At 38.0% G+C, this 12,976-nt stretch overlaps 1 protein-coding gene across 4 annotated transcripts in view; it reads right to left on the minus strand.

The window, feature by feature from the left end:
- Window positions 1–12,976, minus strand: part of RUFY2 (RUN and FYVE domain containing 2) — a 40,731-nt gene that overhangs the window by 4,947 nt on the left and 22,808 nt on the right. For all 4 annotated transcript variants that reach the window (XM_076010036.1, XM_076010035.1, XM_076010034.1 and 1 more), the window contains 3 exons: window positions 9,959–10,088; window positions 9,548–9,642; window positions 2,960–3,008 (listed from right to left, as the gene is read on the minus strand). In XM_076010036.1, the coding sequence (XP_075866151.1) occupies window positions 2,960–3,008; window positions 9,548–9,642; window positions 9,959–10,088 (274 nt within the window). The remainder of the gene's footprint in view (window positions 1–2,959; window positions 3,009–9,547; window positions 9,643–9,958; window positions 10,089–12,976) is intronic.

Consider the following 12,976-nt stretch of genomic DNA (forward strand, 5'->3'; position numbering starts at 1 on the left):
CCAAGGCCAGGCCGAACTTGCCAATGGACTCCAACACTTTGGCAGCCACATTTCCTTCTGTTGGACCCACTCACACCTGCTTCCACTCTGACCTCCACATGAATTCCCCCGCAAGTGTTTTTTAAGTTACACTGCATGTGTATGTACTCTTACATAGCGATATATATCTAACAATGAAAATGTCAGATACAGAGTAAACTTAAAAAGTTTTTACAGAGTTTAAATAATGGTGATTTGGGCAAACATCCATGTATCCACCCATCTCCTAAAAAAGTGTGAGAACAGAATAAAGGCATATTTAATTGTGCAAATTCCTACAATTTTCATCTTCATCCACCATTTTTCAGGAAGCTACTGAAGGATGTGCTGCCCCAAACAAGGGAGTAAACCAAGAAAGAAGTTATGAGGTTGAGGCAACAGAACTCCCACATAAGAGAAGGATAAAGGGTTATTCTGAGAATACCAGCAAATGGAACTGTCAGGACAGGAGGAACCAGACTAGACATGAGCAGGAGAGTAGAGAACTCTTGAACTTGGAGGAATGACTCAGAGGAAAAAATACACTAACCTATTATTACCTGATACATTTTACCATGTTAAAAAACTTTACCAAGAAGTATTTTATAGTAGTGTTTGAAGATATGAGAAAACTCAGATGTTAAAGACAAGGACAGGCCAGGCGCGGTGGCTCACACCTGTAATCCTAGCACTCTGGGAGGCCGAGACGGGCGGATTGTTCGAGGTCAGGCATTCGAAACCAGCCTGAGCAAGAGTGAGACCTCGTCTCTACTATAAATTAAAAAAGAAATTAATTGGCCAACTATTATATATAGAAAAAAATTAGCCGGGTATGATGGCACATGCCTGTAGTCCCAGCTACTTGGGAGGCTGAGGCAGGAGGATCGCTTGAGCCCAGGAATTTGAGGTTGCTGTGAGCTAGGCTGACGCCACGGCACTCACTCTAGCCTAGGCAACAAAGTGAGACTCTATCTCAAAAAAAAAAAAAAAAAAAGAACAAACAATAGATACTACATATTATTTAGAAATATAGGGATAAATGCTAGTACCGTGTCTCCCCCAAAATAAGACCTACCCATAAAATAAGCCCTACGAGGATTTGTAAGCATTTGTGCACTATAAGCCCCACCCTGAAAATAAGACCTAGTGACGGGCGTGGCCATGTAGCATATCTACACAACCCATTCATTTCATCGTGGAGCAGTAAAGAAGACGAGCAGCCCTTCTCATCTGCCCCATCATGACAGCTACTATCCCAGAGGTGATTGGAAAGGTGCAGGCAGTCCCACCAACAAGGTCGGCTCCCCCTGTCAGGTCCTGGCCATCCTGTGTGTGCTGCAAGCTTAGGCTTTGATGGGAAAGTCTCAGAGAAGTGAGGAGCAGGATGCTCTGCTTTAGGTATTGTGTGTCCCCAGGGGGAAGAAGGAAAGCTGTGGATCAGCACTGTGGGCCTCTCTCATCCCCAACAAACACTAGGGGATAGGGGAAAAGCTTCAGCAAGCAGTCTCCTACTGAGCCCAGAGAGATCATTTCTGCTCCACCGTGCAGACTGGACCCTGCACTCCAAGCAGGTTACATGGATAAGAGCTGCTCATTTAATGAGAGCTCTATTGCTCAACATAAGAGATTGGGAGCCGGGCACGGTGGCTCACGCCTGTAATCCTAGCTCTCTGGGAGGCTGAGGCAGGCGGATTGCTCGAGGTCAGGAGTTCGAAACCAGCCTGAGCAAGAGCGAGACCCCGTCTCTACTATAAATAGAAAGAAATTAATTGGCCAACTAATATATATAGAAAAAATTAGCCGGGCATGGTGGCACATGCCTGTAGTCCCAGCTACTTGGGGAGGCTGAGGCAGGAGGATCACTTGAGCCCAGGAGTTTGAGGTTGCTGTGAGCTAGGCTGACGCCACGGCACTCACTCTAGCCTGGGCAACAAAGCGAGACTCTGTCTCAAAAAAAAAAAAAAAAAAAAAAACATAAGAGATTGGGGCCAATGGTTCTAAAGGAAATAGAGTCGCAATAAATTCAGGATGGAATTCGGGGTTTGGAGAGTTAGGATGATCTTCCAGAAGAAGACGACTTAACTATATTTGAATAAATGTAGATTGTTGTGCCATACTTTAAAAAAATAACACATCCCCTGAAAATAAGCCCTAGGGTGTCTTCTTGAAGAAAAATAAATATAAGACACTGTCTTATTTTCAGGGAAACATGGTAGCTAGTTCCTCATCAGGGGCAGACAAGAGACCACTGCCATTTTTTTGTGTGTAACTTTTTTCGGTGTTAAATCTTTTCAGCAATTTTTTTGGTGTTAAGTCTTTTTAGCAATGTTTTTTATTTTCATGTAACACTTTGATAAAAAAATGAAATAAGTTATGGGGTAGGAAGCTACCTGTCACTGAAGTGTTCACATGGACACTGTCTTTTTCTATGTTGTAGAAGGGACTCTTGCATTCAAGACACATTCACAACCACATACTGATAAACTGTACCCCACCACTTCCATATGTATTAACCTGTTCAAAATTCAAAGCAACCCTATGCAGAAATAAGCCCATTTGAGAAGAGGAAACTGAGGCCCAATGAGGACATGTGACTTGTTGAAGATCAAAAACTAGTAAGTAACAGCCTGGCATAGGAACTCAAGGATTCTTAAGTTCAAAGGCAATTTCACTCTATAAAGACCACACTTCATAGGGAAATGAACAAAATTATTTCTAAGGTCAATTTCCACCAGGAACATTATTATTTAATAATAGTGTGATTTCTAGAGGTGCCAGAAAGAGCTGAACCCCCATCATCCAAGTCCCCATTCAGTGCTTCTGCCTTCATACATCCTGGGATTCATTAACAATACCTTAGATTTATACAGGGCTTTACCTTTTATTGGAGACTTTCATATGTATTATACTTTCCTACTTAAAGAAAACATTTCCTACTCACCTGTAATGCTTTGTTGGCTTCTTTTATATCTTCTATCTTAAGTTTTGATCTAAAAAGATAGTAAGTCCAAATTTTAGTACACATAAATACAGAATACCTAGTAATTCATTAGACATTGGCTTTTCATAGGATATAAAATTATATATACTTAATAGTATATGATCCTAATGACATTCTCTGATCAGAATATTTCATATTTTCCTATATTTTCCAAATGTCCTAAAGTAAAAATCTAATTTTTTTTTTTTGAGACAGAGTCTCGCTTTCTTGCGCAGGATAGAGTGAGTGCCATGGCGTCAGCCTAGCTCACAGCAACCTCAATCTCCTGGGCTCAAGCAATCCTACTGCCTCAGCCTCCCGAGTAGCTGGGACTACAGGCTTGCGCCACCATGCCTGGCTAATTTTTTCTATATATATTAGTTGGTCAATTAATTTCTTTCTATTTATAGTAGAGACGGGGGTCTCGCTCTTGCTCAGGCTGGTTTCGAACTCCTGACCTCGAGCTATCCGCCCGCCTTGACCTCCTAGAGTGCTAGGATTACAGGCGTGAGCCACCGCGCCCGGCCTAAAAATCTAATTTTTAGATGTACAACTTATATTTCTAAGGAAATGTTAGCATGTTTACATGATGATGATAATGTTAATAGTTCTCATTTATTGTAAGTTTACTATGTGTCAGACACTATACTATAACCTTTGCATGTACTTAATCTTCACACAAACCTATTTTAACAATGAATAATGGCCTGAAGACGGTCAGTAAGAGGTCACAGAGGTGGTAACTGGAAGAGCCAGGATTCAAACCCTGGTCTGTGACCCCAAAGCCCGCATGCTAACCATTATGTACACTGTGCATCCAGCAGATATAGAAGTGCTAAGGAAGAAAATATTGCAGAAGACATAACTGTGATGCTTTTCTATTTTTTGTAAATACATGTGTTAATGAAAATGCAGATTATAAAAAGCAGTATTTCATTATATTAAATAGTGGGATCTGGTAGTGACCCCACTACCCAGAGATAATCTTCTCTGCATGTCTCTATGTGTATTTTAAATGGAATTATTATCTACATAGTTTTTCATAACCAGCTCTTTTTACTTAATATATCCTGAACAGCTTACAGCTACTGACTTGTTACTAAGTATCTGCCACATCACTATAATATGTGGCAGATACTTAGTAACTGGTGGGCTGGTATATAACATGTGAAAGAATATAAAATTATTCTTTCTACAGAATAATTTTATATTCTTCAGAATATAGATATAATAATGATCTACTGTTCAACTTTCAACATGTTTCAAATTTTTCACAAAAGTTGTTTATTAAAATTGGAATCATCCCTGGAAGAAAAGGGGGTTAAAAAAAAAAAAAAGTAAAATTGGAATGACTAGAATATCTGTATTATTTTTCTTAGAAATCAAATTACTAGGCCGGGCGCGGTGGCTCACCCCTGTAATCCTAGCACTCTGGGAGGCCGAGGCGGTCGGATTGCTCAAGGTCAGGAGTTCAAAACCAGCCTGAGCAAGAGCAAGACCCTGTCTCTACTATAAATAGAAAGAAATTAATTGGCCAGCTAATATATATAGAAAAAATTAGCCGGGCATGGTGGCGCATGCCTGTAGTCGCAGCTACTCGGGAGGCTGAGGCAGTAGGATCACTTGAGCCCAGGAGTTTGAGGTTGCTGTGAGCTAGGCTGACGCCACGGCACTCACTCTGGCCTGGGCAGCAAAGTGGGACTCTGTCTCAAAAAAAAAAAAAAGAAATCAAATTACTAGGTCAAAAGCTTTATCAAATGCTCAAGTTTCTGCTACTGAAACAGAACATTACAAACCTCCTGTGCCCTACAGGTGCTCTTCATGCCAAGACACAATAAAAGCACACTGCCAGTATTTTATCTAGTTTACACCAACTCTTATGGTGGAAATAATAAATGTAAAACTACACACTGTAAAAATGTTGACACAACAATCAAATTTTCTTGGCTAAAATTCACATCTATGAAGCGTGCCTCAGGAAAACTGACTCTGGTGGGAATAATGGCCATAACAGTAATGGTTTATCTGTGTGCTATATAGAAAAACTGAATATGGAATGACAGTGACATAATGGCATTTACCACAAAAAAATAGTTATGAAAATTTGCCAGTATTTACACATTCCTGATGAAAATGTTTTCTATTCACAAATATGGACTCAAAAAAGATTGTCTCCCTCTGACACATATTGCCAAAGTGTCCTAAAGAAGGAGGCCATCAGTTACAATTCCAATAAACATAATGTACAAGAATATCTTCTCCTCATCCTAGACAGAGAGGAAACAGGTATCCATTATTTGTTTTAATTAGCTTCTATTAGGGAACATATATTTTAAGTGTGTGAAAATATTCTGACCTTAGCATGAAAATAGCATATTAAAGAGTCAAAATAAAACATAAGAAACAGGGCAAGGTGGCTCATGTCTATAATCCTAGCAACTTAGGAGGCCAAGGTAGGGGGATTGCTTGAGGCCAGGAGTACAAGACCAGCTTGAGCGACATAGTGAGACCCTCGTCTCCACAAAAATTTTTTAAAAAATTAGTTGGGTGTGGCGGTGCACACCTGTAGTCCCAGCTTCTCAGGAGGCTGAGGCAAGTGGATCACTTGAGCCCAGGAGTTTCGAGGTTGCAGTGAGCTATGAAGACACCAGCCTACTACAGCCTGGGCGACGCAGCAAGACTCTATCATTTGTTAATAAATAAATAAATGAAAGAATGAATGAATGACTATAATAAATGTGACACAATCAATTATGATACCATAGGAAAATATCCATAAACTACACAAGCCTCTGATAATCCTGAAACCCTTAAAGGGAAAAATAAAATCTGTAAATGTCTTTATATGGAAAAGATAGCATTTACAGAATATAGACTTGGAAGAGTCCTGGTAATTTCTCTTTTTCTAAACTAAAAATTCTTGCTAGAATTTAAGCCTCAGTGAAGATAAGGAAAAGGCTAGTTATCATCCTTCACAGAATACTCCATGCATTTTAAACTGTCAGTCATTATAATACAGATATACTGATTAGCCTAGATTCTGTTCCTTGAATATTCCATCCCAGTATTTCATATGTTCCATATTTTCTTCAAATATGAATAGTTTCCTTCAGGCATACTTTCATTTAATTCTCAAATTAGTCTACTACAATTACAATTTATTCATAAGAACAATGTTTAAAGCCTTCTAAAACTCATCAAAAATTCTCTATCAGAATCCTTCAATAATAAACCAATAAATAAATATTTCATTTTCAAAAGTATATTTCTAATTAAAATTAACCATTTACATTTAAAATGGCAAGTTGAGATGGTAGGGACTAGGAAGTTAACTTCCAGATCCAACTCATTCATTTTACAGTCAAGAAACTGATATTCTGGGCCGGGCACGATGGCTCACGCCCATAATCCTAACACTCTAGGAGGACGAGGTGGTAGGATTGTTCAAGGTCAGGAGTTCGAAACCAGCCTGAGCAAGAGTGAGACCCTGTCTCTACTAAAAATAGAAAGAAATTAATTGGCCAACTAAAACTATATAGAAAAAATTAGCTGGGCATGGTGGCACATGCCTGTAATCCCAGCTTCTTGGGAGGCTGAGGCAGAAGGATTGCCTGAGTCCAGGAGTTCGAGGTTGCTGTGAGCTAGGCTTATGCTATGGCACTCTAGCCCAGGCAACAAAGTGGGACTCTGTCTCAAAAAAAAAAAAAGAAAAGAAAAAAGAAAAAAACTGATATTCTGGCTGTGATGAGGAAAGGCACTATATTAGGTGCTTTTACATACATACTTATTCTCAGTTAATTAGAAAAAGAATCCTTTGAAGATTTTATAAGTCTCCATATTGCAAATGGGGAAATGGGCTTAAAGAAGTTACATAACTGACCCTAGGTCACACAACTAGTAAGTGGCAAAAGGATATGATAGTCCTGTGAGTGACATTAACCCTTTGCAATCACTTGCTTTTTTTCTCAATTCCTTTATTCTACTTGAGATTTAATTTTTTAAATACCCCAGATTTCACAAAGCGTGGCAGTAGAATAAAAAACTGGAGTTTCAGGCCGGGCGCTGTGGCTCACGCCTGTAATCCTAGCTCTTGGGAGGCCGAGGCGGGCGGATTGCTCAAGGTCAGGAGTTCAAAACCAGCCTGAGCAAGAGCGAGACCCCGTCTCTACTATAAAATAGAAAGAAATTAATTGGCCAACTGATGTATATAAAAAATTAGCCGGGCATGGTGGCGCATGCCTGTAGTCCCAGCTACTCGGGAGGCTGAGGCAGGAGGATCGCTTGAGCCCAGGAGTTTGAGGTTGCTGTGAGCTAGGCTGACGCCACGGCACTCACTCTAGCCTGGACAACAAAGTGAGACTCTGTCTCAAAAAAAAAAAAAAAAAAAAAAAAAAAAAAAAAAAAACTGGAGTTTCTTTTCATACAAACTTATTTGGATTTTTTTATATTTCAAATTACTGATACATTCAAAGAGTAATTTTAATCTCTATAATTTTTGCTAACCGTGTTGAGTCACACTTGACATCCGAGTGCAAAGGGTTTTAATGAATACTAATTTTTAAATCTAGTATTAACTTGAAAATGCATAGCTCAAATGGTAAATTAAAGAATAACTCTTTCCGAAACTTTAATTTTCCCTTTTTGTAAAATTAAAAGAAGATTCAAGGAAACCATTCCGTGTGTTTCACTATTATTCTATTAAATATATGATGTTCCCCCTCCACCCCCATTTTAATAACACCTAAATGGTTTATAAAGCCTAAAGCCAATTCTGGTAAATTAGGAGCAAGGTTAAACAGCATTGATCCAATCTTGGTCCCTCACCATCAACAACTTTTTTTTTTTTGAGACAGGGTCTCACTTTGTTGCTCAGGCTAGAGTGAGTGCCGTGGCGTCAGCCTAGCTCACAGCAACCTCAAACTCCTGGGCTCAAGCAATTCTCCTGCCTCAGCATCCTGAGGAGCTGGGACTACAGGCATGTGCCACCATGCCTGGCTAATTTTTTCTATATATATTAGTTGGCCAATTAATTTCTTTCTATTTATAGTAGAGACGGGGGTCTTGCTCTTGCTCAGGCTGGTTTCGAACTCCTGACCTCGAGCAATCCGCCTGCCTCGGCCTCTCAGAGTGCTAGGATCACGCCCGGCCCATCAACAACTTTTTGAAGACATATTTTATCAACCTGTGTAGCAGAGGGAAGTTTACTGTTTTTATTTATTTCAGTCTGACAACAAATAAGAAAGAATAGGAGAAGTCAAAGTGTTTGAGCAGATAAATTGGTATGGTCTGGGAAAACTCAATGGATGGGCGCCACTGATCCCTTCTCTAGCCCTGATTAAATTCTTGTCACTGCAAAAGAGAACTAGAGCTGAGAAAGGATAAAATATGTTCTGACCTGAAATATGTGCTACCTATGTTTTAGGGACTATGGTCTCAGTGGTATTAAAGGAAAACTCCAATAAATCTGCACTATAAAAATTCAAATATTAGCAAGGAAAAAATATATATCATAAAGTAAAAAGATGAAAGACAAACTGGGGGGGAAAAGTTGTGTACAATTAATTTGCAAACATCCCATTAAAAAAGATGAGCAATCCAACTAAAACAATGTGTAAAGGATATGAACAGGCAATTTACAGAAAATAAACTACAGATACAAGTAAGTATGGTCAACCTAGCTCATGGTTAAAAATATATAAATCAAAATAATAATAAGATAATACTATCATACTATCATAAACAGGCACTCTCTGCCCCATTGCTGCAGAAGGTACAGATTGGAGATGGAAGGCAATTTAGCACTATGGAAAATTTTTAAAGTACATTCTTTTTGGCCCACCAATTCACTTCCACAAACTTCCTCTTCAGAGAAACTCAAGTATATCAAGATAGATCAATAAACATACAAGATGTTTACAGCAGTACTGCTTATAAAAGAAAACTGGGAAGTTTAACTTACAGCACATACAACCTATGGAATATCTATCTATATGCACTGATATGGTGTTTTTTTTTGTTTTTGTGTAGACAATAGTCTCATTCTGTCAGCCTGGCTAGATTATAGTGGTGTCATCATAGCTCATAACAACCTCCAACTCCTGGGCTCAAGCGCTCTTCCTGACTCAGCTTCCCAAGTGCCTGGGACTACAGGCATGTACCCCCACGCCTGGCTAATTTTTTCTATTTTTAGTAGAGACAGGGTCTCACTCTTTCTCAGGCTGGTCTTGAACTCCTGACCTCGAGCAATCCTCCCGCCTTGGCCTCCCAGAGTGCTAGGATTACAGGCATGAGCCACCACACCCAGCCTAAATTCTCTGAAATTTTACAGAAGTCTACAGGGAAACGTTCAGAGCTAAGATCTAAAATGAACATAACTTTTAATAAGATCTCCCTAATCTAGTCTTATTTTTTAATCATTAAAGTTTTTATTTTGTTTAATAGTTCTTCTTTCTTTCTTGTATTTAAACTTTTCTGCCTATTTGGTTTAGTACACTTATACCTTTTATAAAAGCCAGTAACCACTTATTTGAAAGAAAAAAGAGAAATTACTCGCTAAGTTTGTTGCCAAGTTCTTGAAGAGCTTGCTCTTGTTCATGATATATTTTTTTCAACTGCTGATTTTCATCCTGGAGGTTAAGGAACTCCTTCATAACAATAAAAGATAGAAAATGCAATTTAAAAGAAAGAAAAAAGATTCCACATTGTATAATATATATACCATTAATTAGGAACAAATATATTAATACTTTTTTTTATAAGAAACAGAACTATATATGTCTAAAAGCTCTTTCCCAGCTGCTCTATGTATCAGCTGTTTTCCATTCACTTAATTTCCTTACTAATATTTTTTAAGATACTAGTTTATAATGTTTCCTTGGTATAAATGTAAATTAAGATTTATCTTTTTAAATAAGTGAACAGTCATCAAGATATAATTTTTAAAGTTTTACCACTATTTACTTTTTTAAGACTAATGATTTGTTGGGTCTCATTTCTAAGATGAGATAAGGCATCTTTCTCCTTTTGAAGATCTTCCTGCAAAGTCTGCCTCCATTCCTTCTCAATCTTCAAATCAGTTTCCAGTTGTACCCTTGAATGACAAATAATATATAGAAGCTCAGTGCTATTTCTCACATGACAGCTGTATGTGTTCTTTAACAAGAGCATCTTTTGTGGTTGATTATGTTGGCCTTTGTAATACATTTCTTCAGACATTTTCTTTCATAAATACTTTTTAGTGAACAAGTTCAGCAGCACAGCAATTACCAATCACAAAGTATCAATTCATTTGCCAGCCAAAAAAAATCCTTGCTAAGTAATTTATATCATTTATTAATTCTATGTATGCAAATGTTGTATAGGCACAGAAAATGCTATGGAAAGGCACACACCATACTATTAAAACTGGTTACATCTTAGGAATGGAACTAAGAGGAAGAATGTAGGGTTGTAATTATTTAGATTTCTATGCCATGTGAAAATTTTTACAACATAATGAAAAGGATTATTCTGACATGAGAATTATAGCAATTGCTAAATCAAATATAACATCAGTAACAGAAAATCAGCCCTGGTACAAAGTGCTAATTTGCAGGTTACTGTTGGAAGCTGACCAATTAATTATAGGAGAGATCTAAGACCAAGCAGACACTGGGGAAAAGTCCACACTGCCTGGAAATGCCAGTTCTCATCTGAAAGCACTCCTACATTATTCTATCAACAGGTGCCAGCTGGCAAAACAAAAGTAGTTCAATTTCTACATTCTAGGTTGACCAAAAACAAAAAAAAAGCAATTGCCATAATTATTGCTCATAAGTAGGTATAACAAGTGAGGTGTATATATACTAATAATACTATAGTTTCTAATACTTTACATTTTAATTGCAATATTATATCTTATAATACTGAGCATATCACAGTATTACATTATTTCAATATTTTTGTGTTAATATTCTGATTACTTTTTGTTTCCTCATAGTATTTCCAACTACAGCCACATATTTTCCAGGGAAATAAATTTTAGATTGTATAATTCAGGTCAAAGAGATGAGATACCTGAGAATGGAATTTACAAATTGTTGATAAATACTATTTCACTACAAATTTAAAAGGAATACAGAGGGATGGGTACAGCAGTTCCTTGAATATTGCTGTTTCATTAAACTTTGTTTCATTATAATGTTGATGAGAAAAACAATGGGTTCCTGGCCAGGGCCACTGTCTGTGGAATTTGCACATTCTCCCTATATGTACATGGGTTTTTCTGTGTACTCCAGATTCTTCCCACATCCCAAAGACGTGCAGATTCAGTTCAGTGACGTGTCTACACGGTCCCCATCTGAGAGAGCATGGATGTGTGTGTGAGTGCCCCCTGTGATGGGATGGCGTCCTGTCCAGGGCTGGTTCCCACCTGGCACCCTGAGCTGCCAGGATAGGCTCCAGCCACCCACAACCCTGAACAGAAGTAACTGGGCAAATTGTTCAATTACTTGGTTTATGAATTTCTCCTCTCCCTCTCCTCTCCTCTTCTCTTCTCTTTTCTTTTTTTTTTGAGACAGAGTCTCACTTTGTTGCCCAGGCTAGAGTGATGTCGTGGCGTCAGCCTAGCTCACAGCAACCTCAAACTCCTGGGCTCAAGTGATCCTCCTGCCTCAGCCTTCCGAGTAGCTGGGACTTCAGGCATGCGCCACCATGCCCGGCTAATTTTTTCTATATATATTAGTTGGCCAATTAATTTCTTTCTATTTATAGTAGAGACGAGGTCTCGCTCTTGCTCAGGCTGCTTTCAAACTCCTGACCTCGAGCAATCCGCCTGTCTCAGCCTCCCAGAGTGCTAGGATTATAGGCGTGAGCCACAACACCCGGCCATGAATCTTTCTTAAATGTATGTATAGCTCACATTTACTTCAATATTTAATATTAGAAGTGTTTTGGTCTTTATTTAGAAGTTCAGTGATGTTTTTGTGACCAGAAATATGCCATAGAAACTTAACTCTTGTTTATATCAATTAGCCTATGGTAAAACTGGTTTTATTATATGTCGTTTTGCTTAAAGTTATAGTTTCCAAGAACCTATCAACAACATTAAGTAAGGACTTACTGTATATGTTACAAACACTGAAGTAACCAAAGTACAAATACCCTGTTTAGTGGCTTCATCATCCAGAATCAGAAAAAACTGAGAGAAAAAGGAAAAATTTTGTTTTTAAGTTATTTAAATATAGTGTCAAAATACATGTTGAATACCAAGGCAGAAGCCATAAAGGAAAAAAAGGGAAGCTACACTTACATAAAAAATTAAAATGTCTAAATAAAAAAACCACTATGAACAGAATTTTTAAATAAACAATAAGCCTGTAATCCCAGCACTTCGGGAGGCCAAAGCAGGAGGATCACTTCAGGCCAAGAGTTTAAGACCAGCCTGGGCAAAACAATACCCTGTCGTTACAAAAAATTTTTAAAAATTAGCCAGGTATGGTTAGCACACGCCTGTAGTCCCAGTTACTCAGGAGGCTGAGGTGGGAGAATTTCTTGATCCCAGAAGTTTGAGGTTGCAGTGAGCTGTGATGATGTGATTGTATTCAGCCTGGGCAACAGAGTGAGACCCTGTCTCAAAAATAAACAAAACAAAACAAACAAAACAAATAAAATAAAATAAACAATAAACCTAGAAAACAGTTTCACTAATATGAAAGACCTAGACTAAACATATAAAGAGCTCTTACAAATAAATACTAAAAGGATGATCACCCCAAAGAAAAGAAATAGGTTATATCAAACTAGCAATTCACATACACAAAAAAATACAAAAGACTATCGCTAGTAATCAAAGATACACAAAACCAAACAATAAGGCAAAATTTTTCAGGCTAAAGAAGTTAACTTTGATGTAATGATGGCATAGACCTATATTAATGGCTATAATACAATGTCCATGACATAGTAAATAAAATAAATAAGATACTAAAGGGTATCCAG

Source organism: Microcebus murinus, chromosome 14 (assembly GCF_040939455.1).
Source record: "Microcebus murinus isolate Inina chromosome 14, M.murinus_Inina_mat1.0, whole genome shotgun sequence".
Classification (NCBI taxonomy): Eukaryota; Metazoa; Chordata; class Mammalia; order Primates; family Cheirogaleidae; genus Microcebus; species Microcebus murinus.